This window comes from Gymnogyps californianus, chromosome 4 (genome assembly GCF_018139145.2).
Source record: "Gymnogyps californianus isolate 813 chromosome 4, ASM1813914v2, whole genome shotgun sequence".
Taxonomy (NCBI): domain Eukaryota; kingdom Metazoa; phylum Chordata; class Aves; order Accipitriformes; family Cathartidae; genus Gymnogyps; species Gymnogyps californianus.
Genome location: NC_059474.1, coordinates 29,342,433 through 29,362,666, shown reverse-complemented (window position 1 = coordinate 29,362,666; position 20,234 = coordinate 29,342,433). Strand labels below are relative to the sequence as shown.

The 20,234-nt window shown below is 40.0% G+C and overlaps 1 protein-coding gene across 2 annotated transcripts in view; it reads left to right on the top strand.

Annotated features, from left to right (window-relative positions):
- CORIN (corin, serine peptidase) overlaps positions 1-20,234 on the top strand; it is a 168,710-nt gene that overhangs the window by 97,173 nt on the left and 51,303 nt on the right. For both annotated transcript variants that reach the window (XM_050896226.1, XM_050896225.1), the window contains exons 7-10: positions 8,422-8,529; positions 10,093-10,203; positions 11,138-11,254; positions 14,860-14,958. In XM_050896226.1, coding sequence (XP_050752183.1) covers positions 8,422-8,529; positions 10,093-10,203; positions 11,138-11,254; positions 14,860-14,958 — 435 coding nt within the window. The remainder of the gene's footprint in view (positions 1-8,421; positions 8,530-10,092; positions 10,204-11,137; positions 11,255-14,859; positions 14,959-20,234) is intronic.

Genomic DNA, 20,234 nt, shown 5'->3' with positions numbered 1-20,234 from the left:
CAACCAATTCCTAATCCACCAAACAGTCCACCCATCAAATCCCTATCTCTCCAATTTAGAGAGAAGGATGTTGCGGGGGACTGTGTCAAAGGCCTTACAGAAGTCTGGATAGATGACATTCGTAGCTCTTCCCTTGTCCACTGACGTAGTCACTCCATCACAGAAGGCCACTAGGTTGGTCAGGCAGGGCTTGCCCTTGGTGAAGCCATGCTAGCTGTCTCGAATCACCTCCCTGTTCTCCATATGCCTTAGCATAGCTTCTAGGAGGATCTGTTCCATGATCTTTCCAGGCACAGAGGTGAGGCTGACAGGTCGGTAGTTCCCAGGGTCCTCCTTTCTACTCTTTTTAAAAATGGGTGCAATGTTTCCCTTTTTCCAGTCACCGGGGACTTCACCTGACTGCCATGACTTTTCAAATATCATGGAGAGTGGCTTGGCAAGTATATCAGCCAATTCCCTCAGAACTCTGGGATGCATCTCGTCAGGTCCCATAGACTTATGTATGTTCAGGTTCCTCAGGTGGTCATGAACCTGATCTTCTCTTACAGTGGGAGGGACTTTGCTCCCCCAGTCCCTGTCTTGTGGTCCATCCACTCGAGAGGTGTGGGAAGAGAGGTTGCCAGTGAAGACTGAGGCAAAAAAGTTGTTGAGTACGTCAGCCTTCTCCTCATCTGTTGTTACCAGTTTGTCAGCTGTGTTCATTGGGGGGTACGCTTTCTTTGACCTTCCTTTTCTGGCTGACATACCTATAGAAGCCCTTCTTATTATTCTTTGCATCCCTTGCCAAGTTCAGCTCCAGCTGCGCCTTGGCCTTTCTGACCCCGTTCCTATACAACTAGGCAGCATCCCTATACTCTTCCCAGGACACCTGTACCTGCTTCCACTGCCTGTGCATTTCCTTCTTGCCCTTTAGTTTGACCAGCAGGTCTCGACTCATCCATGCTGGTCTCTTGCTGTCCTTTCCTGATTTCTTACACCTGGGGATCGAGAGCTCTTGCGCTCTATGGAAAGCATCCTTAAAGATCTGCCAGCTCTGTTCTGCTCCCTTGTCCCTGAGGGCAGTTTCCCAGGGGGTCCTATTGACTAACTCCTTGAACAGCTGGAATTTTGCTTTCCTAAAATTCAGGGTCCTGACTTTACTCTTTCCCTGCCCCATATCCCTCAGGACTGCAAATTCCACCAGTGCATGATCACTGCAGCCCAGGCTGCCTCCAGACTTGACATCACTGATTAGCTCACTTGTGTTGATGACCATTAGGTCCAGTATTGCATCCTCTCTGGTAGGGCTGTCTATCACCTGGCTTAAGAAGTTGTCCTCAATGCACTCCAGGAGTCTCCTGGATTGCCTATAGCTCACTGTGCTACTTTTCCAGCAGATGTTGGAGTGGTTGAAGTCCCCCAGCAGGATGAGTGCCTGTGAGCATGGTGCCTCCTATATCTGGAGTAAGAAGGCTGTGTCAATAGGCTCCCCTTGATCAGGCAGCCTGTAGTAGACACCAACCACAAGGTTCCCTTTGTTGCCTTGGTCTCTAATTCTTACCCATAAGCTTTCAATCTGCTCTTGGCTATTCTTCAGAGACAGCTCTTCACAATCTATCCATTTCTTGACATAGAGGGCAGCCCCTCCGCCCCTCCTTCCTCCCCTGTCCCTTCTGAACAGCCTGTAGCCATCGATAGCCGCACTCCAGTCATGGGATTCGTCCCACCAAGTGTTAGTAATGGCAACTAAGTCACAGCTTTCTAGCAGCATGGTGGCTTCCAATTCCTCCTGTTTGTTGGCCATTCTGCATGCGTTGGTGTAGAGGCACTTCAGCTGGGCCGTCGGCCGTGTCACCTTCTTAGAGGAACAGACCTTAATTCCTTTGAGGTATTTCACTGGTGTTCCCCTGTTGGCTCCTATTACCTGAGGAGCCCCTGGCTCATCTCTGTAAGACTTCAAGTGTGCTCCAGTGTACCCAGCACGTCTCAGAGCAACAGGCTGAGGGCCCTCGCTAGCACCCCATCACTCTAATCTTGGTGTGTTGTCCGACAGCTTGTCATGGGCAAGCCTGATATTATCCCCCTCCCCCTTCAAGTCTAGTTTAAAGCTCTGTCAATGAGCCCCGCTAGCTTGTGAACAAAGACTCTCTTCCCCCTTTGAGAAAGGGGAATCCCATCTGACGCCAGCAGGCCTGGTGCTGTGTAGACCATCCCATTATTGAAAAACCCAAAATTGTGGCGGTGACACCAGACATGGAGCCATGTATTAATAGACTGGGTCTGTCTGTTTCTTCCAGTGTCGCTGCCCACAACAGGAAAGATAGAGGAAAAAATTACCTGTGCTCCAGATTCCCTTACCAACCCTCCCAAGGCCCTGAAGTCTCTTTTGATTGCCCTTAGAGTACACATTGCGTCTTCATTGCCACCCACATGGAAGAGCAATAATGGGTAATAGTCTGAGGATCATACCAGGAAGTTTCCTAGTGACGTCCTTAACCTGGGCCCCAGGGAGGCAGCAGACTTCCCTAAGAGGAGGGTCTGTCCAGCATATTGGACCCTCTGTTCCCCTCAGAAAGGAGTCACCTACAACTATAACCTGTCTTTTCTGCCTGGTGGAGGTCGTCATGATACAGAGGGTAGGCCTTTCTGACCTTGGCAACACCTCTGATGTAGATGGCCATCATCCACATCATCCATTGACTGGCCCTCCACATCCAGAGCCTCATACTTGTTGTACAGAGGCACCTGGGAAGGTGAGGTGGGCAAGGAGGGGGTTCACCTGCTGCCCCAAGCATGGACTTGCCTCCATTCACTCCTTTCCTTTAAGCTACTGCCTTCTGCCTGGCGAGGGGAGGATACGAGATCCCTTTGATCTTGTTTTTTTTCTGGTGGCTGTTCCTGTTTCTGTCTCAGGGAGGGCAGAGCATGATTCCACCAGTCTATCTCTTTCTCAGACTCCCTGATGCTCCTTAACCTTTCTACTTCCTCTCGTAGCTCTGCCACCAAGCTGAGCAGATCATCCACTTGGTCACGCCTCACACAGCTGTTCTCACTACTGCCGTCCGTTACCGGTGAAAGGCTCTGGCACACCCTGCAGCCTGAGACCTGGGTGGCTTCGTGTTTTTGTTGGAGGTCTGTCTGGGTTGCCACATCCATTCTGGCAAGTGCAGAGGAAATAGCTTTCTGCTGGGTGGATACCGTAGGCGTACGGTAGGGTGGAAACCCCTGGTGTTTCCATGCCTCAGGAGACCCCACTGTGCGCCAAGATCTGCTGCTCCGCTGCAGATCGGGCCAGCTCCGGAGCAGGCCAGAGCAGCTCACCTCAGTGACTGACCACAATTAGAAGAACGTTTTTACCAAAACTTATTAAGGCATGGAAATACACCATTAACACACTCAGGACAACCTTACTGTTACCTTGTACTAGTCATTTTTGTTGCCAAGTAATAACCCTAAAATTATGAGTTTTGCACAGTAGTGTTTTGTTCCTGGTTTAAGTTAAACACACCTTTAAAGGTGCATTAATTTGGGATATTTGGTTTGGTTTTCATTATCTTCCCTCTTCAGAGTGCTACAAAGAAGAGACCTTTAGGCGTCCTGACAGTTCATGTCCCCTTTTCTGACAAAGGCCACAGCCATGTGTGAGGGCAGCTATTTTCTTAATCTCATTGGAATGAAGAGGTTTCTTCTGTTGAGAAAAAAGCAAAACTACTAAACTTCCATCAATGAAAAATAAATGGCAAAAAATGACTATTAACCCTAAAAATATATTTTCCTCAAGTCCAGCCAAAGTATGCGAGTTTTAAGTGCGTGAGTAGTTTGAAGAAACTGCCTTATTCCTGTAGGGATCATTATAGATAACTGAAGGTTATAATTTTATGATGAATTCATAATTAAATTTATGAAATGATTGATTTTTTAATTCTTAAAACACTTCTCCTTCGATCAAAGTACATGCTATCAAATTTAAGTCTTATCCTAGGCTCATTCATAAGGTGTTTCAGTTCAGCTTCAAGATAGTTCAGTAGTAACTTTCCCAGTGACTGACATTTCCGTAATAATGAAAATATTCAGTAGTCCGCAAAATTGAGTTGCTATTCACCATTTAATGATTAAATATTTGGCAATATTTAGCAATATTTGAGAAAGAAAATAAAAATTTTAATTTTTATGCTTTGTTCTATTTTGTATAAACTGACTTCTGACCGCTAGTGCTTATACATAGCTTTCCAGTGTTTAATGGGACCCAGAACAACACATGGAAAAGCTGTTCCCTTCTTATTAAGTCCAAACTATATTTGCTCATAGGAAAGTTTTATCTAGTGCGAAATTTATTTTCAAATTTTTGTTGTTAACCTTGAGGATGGGGGTAATGGAGTATATGAAACAATAGCAGCAGATTTAGCTTAGAGTAAACAGCATTAATGCATTGAAGAGGATAACTAGGTATAACCATATGGCTCACTTCTAGTCTAATTTCTGCTCCATTGATTGCTGGGGAGCTATTTTGTCTGCATGAGAATCGTAAACAAAGAGTGTGGGCAATATAGATGGAGAAAAATATTTGGACTCTGTTCTAGCAAACAAATTTATATAGCAGTAGATTGTTTAGGAGCAAAAATTACACAGAAAGGCAAGTATTTCTACTGCTGGAGTCTTGTGAAAAGACTATATGAGACTCTTCACAATCTCCGTGAGTCGGTCAGAGCTGTGAGGAGAATCTTTTCATTACAGTTACTTCCCAAATGAGATTAAAAGGCTTTTAAACTCAAAAGGTCAAGCTTTATTAGAATGTAAAAGAAAAAATTAACCCTTTAAAAGAAAAAAAAAAAACCCTTTAAAAGAGAAACTGAAAGAAACTTGATGACGCAGAATAGAAATGAAAGGATCTACAAACAAAACTGCCTTTGCTGACTGTGGCCTTGAAGGTTGGGTCTTTGGGCTTGGTTTCAGTCAACCCAGGAACTTTCTTTTTTTTCAGCGAATTCTGTTCTGTGTTCTTTTGCCCTTGGGAAGTTTCTTTATCACACTGGAGCCCTGTCCATGTGTTTGTTTCCTGCCTTTTCCAGCTTTGTTTCAGTCTCTGATGTGCTTTAGGTTCGCTCTTTGTTGAATTCTTGCTCTGCCTCCTCTACTCTGTAAAAGCTGTAACATAACATAGAACTGCATGCAAACAGATAGGTGTCTCAGGGATGACAATAACGGTGCTGATAATTAATTTTGGGGGGGGAGAAATAGATTTCTCTCAGCTGTACACTGTATTGGAGTCACAGTAATTCATTTCATTCTGATATATGTTAATGAGATAGATTGAAAATTGAGGTGGATTGAAAACTGAATGAATGGTTGGGCCCAGAGGGTGGCGATCAGAGGCATGAAGTCTGTTTGAAGGCCAGTAACTAGCAATGTATCCCAGGGTCAATACTGGGTCCAAATGCATTCAGCATCTTTATTAATGACCTGGATGATGGGGCAGAGTGTACCCTCAGCAAGTTTGCTGATGACACCAAACTGGGATGAGTGGCTGTCACACCAGAGGGTCATGCTGCCACCCAGAGGGACCTCAACAGGCGGGAGAAATGGGCTGACAGGAGCCTCATGAACTGCAACCAGGAGAAGTGCAGAGTCCTGCACCTGGGAAGGAACAACCCCCTGCACCGATATACACTGGGGACTGCCCAGCTGGAAAGCAGCTTGGCAGAAAAAGACCTGGGAGTCCTGGTGGACACCAAGTTGAAGACGAGCCAGCAACGTGCCCTTGCCTCAAAGAAGGCTAATAGTATCTTGGGCTGTGTTAGAAAAAGTATCCTTCCCCTCCACTCAGCACTGGTGAGGCCACACCTGGATTACTATGACCAGCTCTGGGCTCTTCAGTACCAGAGAGACCTGAACATAATGGAGAGAGTGAAGGATCCTGATGAGCAAGTTTTACACGTAATGCGCCAAATGCAACAGGCTCTCTTACATCCCTCTGGCTGCACTTACACACACACTTCCCTAATACGTACACTCACTTCCTCTTCCTCCTCATGTGCCTTTCTCAGTCATACTTGTTCACAAAGGGTGAACAAGACGAAGACCATTTTAGTAATAAAATACAAAAGAAAATGTTTACACGCATGTGCCACTGCATGCCACACTCCAAAACAGAGCGTCTTGTTGAATTAGGGTCTTATTTGCTCCTAGAAGTGGCAGAATTTGTACATTGAGTCTGCACATATATTTTTAAACATAGACCTTTAAAATGCAGGGCTCCTAAAACCGCCTCTGAGTGTTGGGCTGAGGTGATTCATGGTTAGAAGGACACATGATGCAATAGTGAAGTGGTGAAAACAGGGTATGCATGAACAGAGATCAAAGGGTTGCTGAATGCAGAAGATTGACCAGGCTTTATTTGTGCTTAGTGGAGTATAGAATAGGAATTTGTATTTAATTTTATGAGAACTGGGCTTGTCCCATCGTTAACAAAATTTAAGCTGAGCCTTTTACAAATGGCAGCTGCAAAGTGCTCATCTTATTCTGATGGAAGTAACTAGCTACCCTATACTATATATTATTGCCAGTATCTTGAAGAAAATGTATGTTAAGACTGTTAGATTTTCATCAAATGACTCTTATTTCCTTGCAAGGAAGTTTGTATTCTTTTTGTTTACCCTGTCTGTGGGGGCCTGAGAGCTGCCATACCCTAAAGGACACTGCTACAGCTACAGAGGTATGAATGTAAACAGGAATGGGGGTATGGATGGACATTAAACAGTAAACTCATCCAGAGGAAACAGCATAGAAAAAGACAGCTTTGTTTCATTTCCATGAGGACCAATGGAAGCACAGAGACTGTCAGTTACAAACTAATCAGTAAGGATAAAGGTTGCCAGAGTACTTCACGCTGTTGCATACTCAAAACAAGTAATGTTTAGAATTTTACTCTCAGCTGGCTATTGTTCTGCTTACATGAAACTAGAACTTAAATATTTTCATTTAGTTTAGGGTTTTTGGTATTTACTGTTTCATGCCTTTTGTTCTTTTAAAGCTAAATTAACTATTGACTACAAAGCTCATGGCTCAGCCATATTATTTAACTTTATGTCCTGAAGCGTTGTCCTTCGCATTGTGCTATAAATTCCGTTTAGACTTCTTAAGATGATGTGAAACTTGTAGAAAGCATGAATGCTTCTGTGGGGGAAGGGGAAGAAGTGATTCATGTTCAAGTTCTAGAGCTGAGGTTGGTAAAGCCTTGAGAAACTTAAAGTTAGAGCAGTCACCTAGGAGGTTGAACACTTGGCTGACATTGATCTGGAGGGTTAGAAACCCCAGTGCACCTTCTGGGAGAGTGTTGCACCCTTCAGTGTGTAATATACTTAGAAGGACACCCTTCTTTCTAAGTGGGACCACTGTGCAATCATGAACACAGGAGTCACATGCCAAGAGGAGAGAAGCAAGCGGTAGCATGATTCTGTTGTTTAGTGGCTGAGCATCTCTGAGCAATCTGTACGTTGTCCAGGAAAGAGCTCATTTAAAATGCCCACATATCCCAGTAAGAAAGGGCACAAAGAACTTCCTTGGTTCCAGTGGCATAGCTTCAACAGGAAGGAAGGATTGTCCATCCAGCTATTCTATGTCCTGGCATTCTCCCTGGAAAAGCCAGATGTGAAGGAAAAGCCTAGAGGAAGGTAGTGGAACTAGGTCACCCACTTCCCAACTGTGTGTTTGCAATCAAAAGTTATTACTAATGGGACCAGACACCACCAACCCTATTTTCTTTCCTACCCCCTTTCCTATCTACAACGTAGATTCCATGTTTTTATTGAACCTGATATTATTCCAGCATTTTGGATATTCTCGGAGAACATTTATCAGGGCTTTGCTGAAGGCCTCAGCCGTGGAAAGAAAAGCTAAACCCACTTAGTGCTGACAGTGCTAAGAATTCCTTGATGAGACGGCATCAGGCCAAATTCTGAGCTCAAAACTGTGTAAAGCATAAAGCTCATTTGAAACCATTGTAAGATCAAAGGCAGGCTCAAAAGCAGGGTCTGGGGATCTTGATTTTGCTGTTAGAAGCTTCAGCTCCACCTAATAGCCACATCAGGTGCTCAAGACTGTCCTAGTAATCTAGCCGATGAAACCCATAACCGTTCGCAAGAACTTTATGTGTATAAATTAATTAAACATTTTGGTCCATATGTGTAACCAGAGCACTTTCTCCTCATGGTATTGATCAAAAAAGCAATTGGTAGGAACAGAATAAAAATGTCTAAAAATTGCTTTTGATTTTTCTTGTTCTTCCATATTAGATTCTAATAAACTGGTACACATTGAATATTAATGCAGACGTGTAAATTGTAGGGTATCTTTAATCTCGTTTTAGTCAATACATTCCAGTGTTCATAGTTTATATGAATGTTCCAATGTCACGTTAACATTTTACAAAAATTTGTTTTGTAGACTGCAGTGAAGATGTATTTCGTTGCAACACAGGAAAATGCCTAAATTATACCTTTGTTTGTGATGGATATGATGACTGTGGAGACCTTAGCGATGAACAAAACTGTGGTAAATGAAAGTTTTATGCTTTTCTGAAGTCTTTAAGATAGCAGTATTGCCTAAGCCAGCAATCTTTTTCCTTAAACTACTAAAAGACTAATATATCCTGCTGTTATTCTTTTTGGGTAAAGTAAAAACAGCTCACAAATTCTATATGCAATTTGAAAAGGTTTAAAGGAGAGTTGTGGGTTAATCCAAATTTTGAAGGTAGTGGTATTTTGAAGAAATATTCTGATTTGCAATTTGTTTTAAACTAATTCAAGATGTTATGGTTGCTTTCTTGCTAACTTGGCTGAATTTGACTGAGATTAAAGCAAACCATAAGAGGCTACACACTGGTGATGCCAACTGTTTTACAGCTGAGCTGTTTTTACATAAGCTTCATAGTGAACTTGTATGTTTTGATGATCAAATTCTGTTTTCAATCAGCTTTGTATGTTCTGCCTCCTTATATTTGTCTTTCTACCTACACTTAACTTTCATAGGAAAAAAATGAAGTTTTGACATAAAAAAGAATAATCTTCAGATGTAAATATCAGAAAACTTTGAAGGCCTTGTTTTTTCTAACTTTTGCTCCTGGTACTACACCTGACAAATATTAAGTGCTCTAAAATAATTCTTTAAAAGTTAAAATATTATTTCTCACTTTTTTTCTTTTGCTTTTCTAAGGAAAAGCACAGAAAATTTCAAGACTAAAAATCAAGGCACAGTTTTTTCTGAGATTTGTTTTATGTTTCTTCTCCAAATTAAACATAGTCTAAGATCTTTCACTACTTTTTGTCAGTTTTGGTTGTTTTGTGTTTTTTTTCATAAACTGTCTTTGATTAAAGACTTTTCTAAACATTAATCTGACTCCTACAATTCCTATCTTGAGATAGTTTTTTCTAGATAAAATTTAAGACCTAACTTTTTGTATAGGCTATAAATGGGTTTCATAGGAGATTTGGCAGACTGGACTGTGTCTGTGCTCCCTGTTTATTTTGGTGTAAAGTCAACCTGCTCGACAGAATGCTTTTCTTTATTTGTGGAAGCATTTGGATAGAAAGAATAAGATGAAGACTGGAATAGTTGTAGATCGTTCTTATGGAAAATTCTGAGTGTATGCAAAAAACATAGTTTCTGATTAAGTGCCAAATATGGCAGCTGAGAAACTTTTTTTTTTTTTTAACTTCTTAGTAAAAAGATAAATGTAGGGAATTATTTTCTCTGATGGCAACTGAAAATGTTGGCTAACTGAAAATCATTCCATGAGGTGGGAAGCCAGAAGATCTTTTAATTTGCTTAACAAATCTTAGAAACTTGTTTATTTGCAAATGGAAACAACTGTGCACCTGAGAGAAGGAATGAGCGCATCACTGTCTATATAGGCAATAGAATTCAGAACATATGTAACTACCATCTGCAAAAAAATCTGCAGGTACAGCAGATTTCTTACTGTAATTTACTAATGCAAAATGGCTCATTAGTAAGAATGATTAGCTTATAGGCATAGAACAGTTGATCAATAATATAAATTATACAAATGTTAAATTATCATCTTTTTTTTTGTCCTCAAATTTGCATTTTATTTAGATTGTAATCCAGTGACGCATCATCAGTGTGGAGATGGGAGATGTATAACAGCTGATTGGGTATGTGATGGTGACCATGACTGTATAGACAAATCAGATGAAATCAATTGCTGTAAGTTCCCTTAATCTCTAAATTAGTTTTTTCTTTCTTTAAACATAAAACCCAAACTTTAAGATAAGTAGTATACTTACTTATTACTTGTAAGGCAAAACTATAAGCTTACTTGATTTCAGAAGTTCGCACTTGACAAATGTCCCTTCTGGTAGACAGCTGCAGCAAATTAAACATTTGTTGCCATTGTTGAGAAGTACCAGCATTGCCTTGTGTTTCAGCTTCTTGTTAATTACAGAATTAGCTTTTTGTTAATTGTAATCTTCCCATTAAAGAGTAATGTATGAATGTATATAATCTCTTAAACTGTAGGCTTTCTGAGTTTGTGACAGTTTTCTGATGTGTCTGTATGTGACCTATCACACCTTGTCAGAGTTTGGACTTCTGTCTGCTCCAATGATGATGGTGTATATCTGCAAAACAACTATACTAGAATATTGCTGAGGTTGCAAAATCAAGTCTTTGGGAACTAGCACATGTTTTAATGTGATTAAGGTTCTCATAAGACATATGCTTATGCTGCTTTGATTCTTGCTGCCAGTCCATGCTGGACCTTGCAACCACTATCCTACAATTTTCCCTGAAATCTAAGAACCTAATCTCAATAAAGGAGTGTAAGTAAGTGGGCAAAGAAAAGGTGGCAATTTTTATATGAGTAAAAATGATGTGGGGTTTTTTTCTTGGAAAAGCTGAACCTTCGTCTCAGCCTGTTGCTAATACCTGACGTACATAGTTTCAGTCCCTGTAGTTAAAGATCAGCACAGCTGTAGGCTATTGAAAACATAGCCTACATATAATGAAAAATGTTTAGTGATCTTCAGTGCTAAGCAGAGTTATCAGTTCCTCCTAAAAGAACTTCAAGATGATGTTAAAAAATAATTAAGACCTTCATTAACCTAAGTTGATCAGAATATCATCTTTTTTTTCTCTCTAGCATGTCATAGTCAGGGTCTGGTGGAGTGCAGAAATGGGCAGTGCATTCCTAGTGCATTCCAGTGTGATGGAGATAATGACTGTAAAGATGGAAGTGATGAAGAAAACTGCAGCGAAAGTAAGGCTATCCCTCATTTTATTCTTCTTACTGAAGCTACTATTGACTGCTTTGTTCTGAATTGCCTTTAGCTAAACCTGTCTGACAAATTTACTTTCTTTGCCTTTCAAATAACACTTGCTAAGCCTGGTTGGTGTCTGCTTTCACACAGGAAGTTGTAACCAGAGTTTTATTAGTCCTTAAAAATATAAAAAGTTAAAGAAATGGAGGTGATATTTAGCATAGTATTTGGTTATCTGCAATGATCAGCTGTTACTTGAAATAAATTAATAAATATTCACATTGTCTGCAGCAATTAGAAGCTACTATCACAGGAATTGGTGTCGTATGAGGAGGAATTTTCTCATGAAAATCCTTTTTTCATCAGAACTTGGGAATCAGAGAAAGGATGTTTTCATAAGTAAACTAATGATTTAGTGTGTCTAAGGGAAAATATATGAGAAAGTAAGTTTTCACAGCTATGTAGTAGCTGTGTCATGATGGGTTGTATGAAAGAAAAGGAAACCAGGCAGTTTATTGAGCCCTGGAACTTGGTTTCCCAGAGACTTGTGTCCTGTGGTACATTTTGACACTCAGAAAGTGATGTTGTCATGTTGTGATCGTTTCAGCATTTGAAGGTATTTTTCATGTGTAATTCTCTTGTTTCTGGTAAGGTATAGGTTCAGATTGCAGCCTTTCCTTCAATGTGAGAATTATTAATGTCTTTCTTTCTCTTATGAATCTTATTTTTAAGAAATTGAAGTAATTCACTTTATTTAGAAAACTCTAGTGCTGTCAGATATAGTGGTAATAGGGCAACCTATTCAAAAGTTATTAGAGTAGAACAGATCTGTTATCATAAGATAAACACACAGTGTGATTACATAAGCCTCATTTCTTTAGGAAACCAGTCTAGAAGAAATCCTTTCATAAGCGTGTCTACTCAGTCCCTTCTGTTCATATTAAGTTCTCGGGATCTTCCTACTCCAATTTAAATATCTCCATTCCAAAAAATAACTGAGAAGTTGAAACACAGAAATTACCGTTATTCTTCTTCAAAATTAATGTTGACGTTGCAAAAAGGTCTTGCACGAAATTTCTTCCAGTACTGACTGTGGCAATCTAAAAACCGAGGACCAAGTTATGTCCTTAGTTCTGACTGTGCAATCTCACAAAATGCTCAGTTTTTATTCTTCGTCTTTCCTGATGTCCAGCCTCAATCTTATTCTATGAATTCCGTGATCCTCTGTTTCTCTTGCTAATAATGAAACTATAATTTTTAATATAAAAGAGATGAGGCAGGAGAAGGGATAATTGAAAAGTACAAAACTGTTTAGAGCATTCTATAAGCAACCATTTCAACTTTTAAAATTCACCCAACTGAAGCCTCTTAAATTTGTTTATCACTAGTAAAAGAGAATTTCACTGAAAACGTGGATGCAGGATCTGGGCTAGAAGTCAGTGATGTGTTTTGTTTTCCCTGCTTTTTGCCTCTGTGGATGTTGAAGAAATGGTTAAAAATCTTTTTTTGGTAAGATGAACAGATATAGATTCAAGGATACTAAATGCAGAGGAGTAGGATGAGGTGATAATTATGTAGTCAATGATCTCACTATATGCTAAAAGATTTTTCTGCTTAGCATTAAACTGCAAAGCTTTTAAATATGAAAGTTTTCCTTGTTCTTATTATGCATTCTTCAGTGTGCAAAAACCTCTGTCTAATATTTTGCGATATTGTGTAGAGCAAAATTCTTCTTTTATGCAACCATATCCTAACCGTCCTAAATTTGCATGAGAATGTGTAGGCAGAATTTGGATATCATTTGGATTATTCCTCTTTAGTTCCTTGCAAAGTCCATGTAAAAGCAAGGCAGAATTCTTGTTTGTAACTTTCTTTTGTATTTCTTATGTATGTTGTTCATTTCAGCAACTACAGAAAAAGTAATAGGACATACACTTAATACAAAGACTTCTCTGCTCTATAAATCAAACAGTTTGGATATGCCTAGCAGAGGCAGTGAAGTTAGGGCTGAAGTGATCTGGAGTGTTGGTTTTGTTACAAACACAGTAAATATGTGAAATCAGCATAGAAATTTGAGGTCAAGATGTAGTGACTTGCCACTTGCCTATATAAGAATACAGGGACCTTGTGTAATAGTACAAGTATATACATATAGGGATTACAAATGACCATTGCTTCATCCATATCCGAATGAGAAAAATAGTCTCCTTCGCTACATACCTTAAGGAAATTTAAGATATGGCATCTATTAACATTACTGCTCTCTGTAAAAATAGAAATCTGATATAGATGTACTCACAGCTGGTTCTGTGATCCCTTCAAAAGACAGGGTAGAGTGTGTTTATAGAAATTCAGCATTGACTGTGCTAGGATCAAAAGAATCTACACTGTAGCACAGGGATTTTTAAAGAGTTGAGAAACTCTTCCACTACGGGATAAGAAGGAGTTGGAGCAAACTTTAAAAATGAATTTTAATGTAAAGATTGTGATAGCTTTAAAAGTCAAAAGGTTTCCCCTACCTTTCAAGTTCCATTTTGCAATCAGATGCACCTGTAAAATAAGACAGTCAATTGCTGCAGCAAAGGAAAGTACCTCCATTGCTTCAATATATAACATGTATGAAGGGAAGTAAATCCACGTAATTATGAACAGATGTGACTACATCGTCAGTTCTTTGGGACAAGATTGTTGTCAAGGTCATTGAAACAAGATGTTTCTTCAGCATCTTCTGTATGCCCAACATAAGGATGCCATGACTAAATGATTAATGTTTGTGGACAGTAGTGCAATACAAACACTAAGCAATAGCTGCAATAAACTGTTTTAAACAGGATGAGATGATAAAATCCAAACTGTTCAGTCTCTGTGTACAGAATAGTAAATTAAATGACTGATTTTTTAAAAGTCATATGGAAGAGAGAATTTAATGGTTTGGAAAGGAGCTATCACAACTATGAGACAGAGAGAAGTCCAGGGATTTGTCAGAGAAACTAACTACCCAGGTAATGTGCTCAGAAACTTTTTGATGAAGTGCTAGTTTTAGTTATTCTGAATTCCATCTTTAGGACCATAGCCTTTTTGAGTTTCTTTTTGTTGTTGTTGTTTGTTTTTAACGAGCCAAAGAAGGACAATAAAGCTTCAGCTCTGATGACCTTTCTTCAGGATGGTTTTTATTGTCCACCAAAACAATCATAAAATGAGAAGCAGATCAACTGAATGGCACTGAAGAATAATTGCCAGAGGGTATTCTCTTTCAGCTAGGACCTATTGTTCCCTTTGAAATATGATTTACATGACTTTCCATACTCTGCCAGAGGATCATGGTAAATGGCTTTCAGAGATCCATACCTCTCATTCAGAAACTGGGATATAAATTCTTATGTTAAACACAGAGGTAAAGAAAAGTGACATCTGGACAGTGCTGCACACTTTTCTTCCTTAACAACACTTCCTTACTGCACTTGAAATGCTGTAGGGTACTTATTCAACTACGTGAAGGAAATACTTAATTGTAATGTAAACTCTGTATTTTCTCATCACTACACTCCAGTAATTTTTATTAGTCAGGTAAATAATTAGAATAGTAAATTTCTGTTTTCCTCAGGCCAAACCCTCTGTCAGGAGGGAGACCAGAGATGTACTTCCTGTCCTGATCCCTGTGGACCTTCTCTCTGTGAGATGAGAAACAGCCAGCCAAACTGCAGTAAGTAGGTCACATGCTTCATACTGTCACTGTTTTAGGGTGTTTCAGAGTATAATGAGGATGCAGGGTAGAACACAGTAAGTAATACTTTAATTTACTATCTAATGCGTATGTGTAATGATTAAGTATTGAAAAGGGCAAAGTTGAAACAAAAGTTTCATCATAACTCTTGATTATTGATGTACTAAGAGATACTCATAACATTTGACATTGAGATATTTTCCCTTCTGTGAATTTTTGATATGTTCTTAATGAGTGTTTACAGTTGCACTTTTTCTTAACATTTAATGACATTCAGTGTTTACATAAAGTAAACAACACAATGTAAAGCAGAAGTTACTGGTTTATTTTCAAAATATAAGAAAACATGGTACTGTGTTTAGCAGTCTGGAGAACTTTTAGCCATTTTATGAAGGAATAATTTTGATATTCAAACTGGCAAAACTAGTTATTCTTCTGACCAATATATATTGTAGAGGATGGGGGTCTTCAACACTGCGTATCTTCATTTCTGTGTCCTGTACTATACCACTCCATGCAAGCCTCCTATACCCACTGTACACTTGCTTCTGAGTAGCTCTTTCTCACTTGTGCAATGCAGCACTGTGAACAGATACTCAAAAGAAGTATATTTGGCTAGATTTTGAAACTGGGGCAGAACTGTATTCAGAGTTATTCAGAATTAATTAAAACTTGGTGATGTGTTAATACAGTCACATCAATTCAGGTCACCTCGGCACATGGGAAGGCTTGCCTTCACTTACTTCTGAATGTGTAGACATATTCTATAATTGCTTTGTGCTGAGCAGTTATCTCTGCAGGGTATGGTTTGGTACTATATGGTAGCTTGTTTGGATAATGTTATTCCGTTTAGGTTGGAATGGATATGGGAAGGTCAACTAGTCCAAACTCCACAGTCCCTCTAAAGTTGTGACTGTCACCCTGTCCTGGTTTCAGCTGGGACAGTTAACTCTCTTCTTAGTAGCTGGTACAGTGCTGTGTTTTGGATTTAGTGTGAGAATAATGTTGATAACACTCTGATGTTTTAGTTGTTGCTGAGTAGCGCTTATCTTAAGCCAAGGACTTTTCAGTTTCCCATGCTCTGCCAGCAAGCAGGTGTGCAAGAAGCTGGGAGGGAGCACAGCCAGGACAGCTGACCGAAACTAGCCAAAGGGATATTCCATAGCATGGAACATCATGCCCAGTATATAAACAGGGGGGAGTTGGCCAGGAGGGGCGGTTTGCGGCTCTGGCATCGGTCAGCGGGTGGTGAGCAATTGCATTGTGCATCACTGTTGGTTTTTTTCTTCCCCCCTCCCCCCGCTTTTTTTGGTGTGTTATATTCCTTTTCATTACTATTATTATTAGTATTATTATATTTCATTATTACTATTGTTAGTATTATATTTTACTTTAGTTATTAAACTGTTCTTATCTCAACCCACGAGTTCTGCCTTCTTTCCCAATTCTCCTCCCCATCCCACTGGGAGCAGGGGGAGCGGGACAGGGAGTGAGGGAGCGGCTGTGTGGTGCTTGGCTTCTGACTGGGATTAAACCACGACACACCCACAAGTGTTTGTTTGAGACAGGCACCATTCATGCTCAGGCCTTTAGATGCTGCTAAAGTAAAGATATAAGATACTTGGACATATGTGCTTTACATGTGCTTCTATCAGTGCTTCTCCTAACTTTTTGAAAAGGGACAAACGTAAGTACTATGTTTAGCATGAGAAGGAAGTTAGTTCACACCTTTGGTCAACTAATCCAAACTCCTGATCAAAGCAGTACCAATTAAGTCATGTGGTCCATGATCTTGTGCAGCTGAGTTTTGAGTATCTCCGAGGACAGATTCCACAGTCTTTCTAGGAGACCTGTTCCAGCGGTCACTGACCAGAGAGGCCACTCTCATGGTAAAAACCTTTTTTCCATTTATGTAACTGGAATTCCTTGTGTTACAACTTGTGTCTTTTGCCTCTCATCCTATCCCTGTGCACTTCTAAGTCTGGCTCCATCTGCTTTCCACCTTCCCATTAGGTAATTGTTAACAGCAATAAGATCACCCCTTAGCCTTCCTTTTTGATGGCTGAACAAACCCTTTTTTCCCAACTTTTGCCTGTAGATGATGTAATCCAGTCCCCGAACCTGCTTGGTGGTGCTCCACTGACCTCATTCCAGTATGTCGATGTCTTTCAGGAATTGGGGAGCCAAAAACCAGGACACAATACTCCGGATATGCACCAGTGCTGAATAAAAGAGAATGACAGCCAGTCATCTTGTCAGAGACAGCAATCAGATTAATCAGGCATGATTTTCCCATGATAAATCCATGCTGGCTGTTCCCAGTCACCTTTTTTTCTTCATGTGTGGACAAGTCTTCCAGAAGGAACTGGTCCATAATCTTCCTGGGGACTGAGGATAGACTGACTGGACTGTATCCCCTGGATCCTCCTTCTTGCCCTTCCTAAAGATGGATGTGATGTTTGGCTTTTTCCAGTCATCAGGTGCCAGGGTTACCATGACCTTTGAAGATGATATAAAGCAGCCTTCCAATGACATTCCTCAGTGGAAATGGAGGCAGAAAAGACATTGAGTACCTTGATCTTTTCCATGTCCCTGGTCACTAGTTCCCCTGCCCCAGTGAACAACAGACCCACATTTTTCTTACATTTCCTTTTGCTGGCAAGGTACTTACAAGAGCCTCCTTCTTGCCCTTTACATTGCTCAGTAGTTTCAACTCTATCTGAGCTTTGGCTTTTCTAACTCCATTCTTATATGCTCAGGAAATGTCTCTATGTTCCACTTAAGTGCTCTGTCCCCTCTTCTGTATCTTTCTTTTTTGTATTTGAGCTTGGTCAGGAGATCTGTGTTCAGCCAAGCTGGCCTTATGCCACACTTGCTTGACTTGCTTTGCATTGGAATGGACTTTTCCTGTCCTCTGAGGAGGCTCTCCTTTGATTAAAACTCTCACAAGTACCAGGGCCTGCAATCACGAGGCATCTTCCAGCTCTCTGAAGAAGGGTTCATCTACCTCCTCTTCTTGCTAAGGTGGTCTGCAGCAGATGCCTACTATGTACATCACCTGTGTAGGTCTCTCCTCTAATCCATATCCATAACCAAACTATTCAGGTGAGAAGGAGCCTTCTAAGGTGATTGGAGTAGTAGATGTTGGGTTTTTTTACTTGCCTGTTGTGAACCAAACCATCGTTCTCCCCCAAGAAATATTTAGAAAGGGTTATGAAATAGGAAGGAAGGTATCCATATAACACAAAACTAACAACAATCCACTTAATTTTTAAAAAACTTTTAATAAAATTTAAATCTTTAAAATTATTTAAATTTTTTTTGGTTGAAATCTCAGATATCTTCATTGATTTATCTTGGTCATTTTCTCCTCTCTGTCTTGTAATTCATGGTCAGATATTATCTCCCATGAGAGGCTGTCCCCCTCCTGGTGAAAAGGAAGCAATATATCTTGGGATACATACACTAATCAAGGAGAAATCAAACATGAGATACCACAACAGATCAAATTACTTTGGTGGTTGACCACATCTGCAGTTCCTGCTGAAATCCCTTGGAACTGTAGGTACCTGGCATCTCCAAAGAAAACAGTTCTTCAAGTAATCTTTTCTTGTCTTTGGTGAGATTTGAAGGTCATATTTTCCTGATGTTTTAGGGTCAGAATACATGAGTATTCATTGACATATAATTACTGACTTGAATAACTCCACTCTAGCTAGTCACAAGTTTAAATGTGTATGATAAGATTGATTCTCTGTGGGCTGAAGGCTCATGGGAGTGAAGGAGGTTTAGTCCCAGATATCTCTGCCTGCAGGAGAAGCAGCAGCTTTAGCAGCCTGTGCCTCTGAGAACTGGGGTTGCCTCTCAGTTTCTCCATTGGAAGATTCAGCTTTTTTATTTGAGTGTTACTGACTTTGCCACAAAACTGCGGTTTACCCAGGAACGGGGGCTTCCATATTTCTATCTGCTGTTTCAAAGCTTCTTTACTCATAAAGCTTCCAAAACTTAACAGGTGTTACACTAAATCCTGTTTTATATGTTTAGAACTGTAGTAACTTTATATTTACTCAGGTCAAAAAAAGACAATGGTTTGTAATTTTATTTATTTTTAAATACTTAAACTGCTTAGTAAAGAACACATAAAATGTATCTGATATATCGTGACAGGATCAACATTGGACTCACAGCTGATGGCTGTGCAGTCATCAGTTATGCATAAGACAGGTGCTCTATTTGGCTGGCAAATAAGGCACCAGCAGCAGTCTTATCCACAAGCAGGAAAATACATAAATTCCCGCAGTAGCATCTGGTTCTTATATCCTCAGGGAGCAGTTCTCTCTTAAGCAAATTGCCTTTCATAAACAGCAACTACAGTCCTGTAAAAGGCAACAGTCTTTCAAGCAGTGTGACTGCAATTCAGTCTTTCTCACAATAAGGGAGAGCTGAAAGCATACTTTCTTTCTTGGACTCATCTTCCCTGTGGATAAATCAGTATGAGACTTACTGTGGTCCAAAGCAGTTTGTCCTGTGGTCCAAAATCTTTTCCTGATCAATGCAGATTTTTGTATCCCATTGTATGTATGGACAGCAATTTTGGAAAACATTTGAGTGGCTAGGACTATGTTACAAGATAGTGAAAAACATTTTTTGACATATGATATTTGAGTTCTAAAACAATGTTCCTATTCCGTGTCATGAGAAACCCAAGAGCTTTTTAGTGAAGATGTTTCCTCATCACATTATGGGCAACAGTCCGTAATTCTCAACAGGAGTAACACATAATCTAAATTAGACTTCTGGATCATCTCTCTTTCTCTCTGTCTGGTCCAGTGAATATTTAATTGTTTATACACAATGGAACAGCAAGAGAATTTGGGAGAGATTTTTCTTGCATAACATCTGGAAGTACTATTGTCTTTTTTCATGTTATTTTTGCTGGTCATATTTTGACCAGAGTTATTTCATCTTTGGTAAGAGATGAGAATTCTCGTGGAAAATTTCAGTTTTGACAAAACAGTATTTTCTGGCCCAAATAACTCTTTGGTTGGAAAATTCCAAAGCATAGGCCACATTTCACAATATTGAATATGGTGCATGTTCTCCATGTGCAATAACGTCTGATCAGTTTAGGCTGGCATTATAATACAGTTACAACGTATTTAGGATAACAGAACAAATATTTGAAGAGAGAGGGTAAAGAAGACAGAGTCAGGCTATTTTGGCGCTCAGCGACAGGACCAGAGGCAATGGGCACA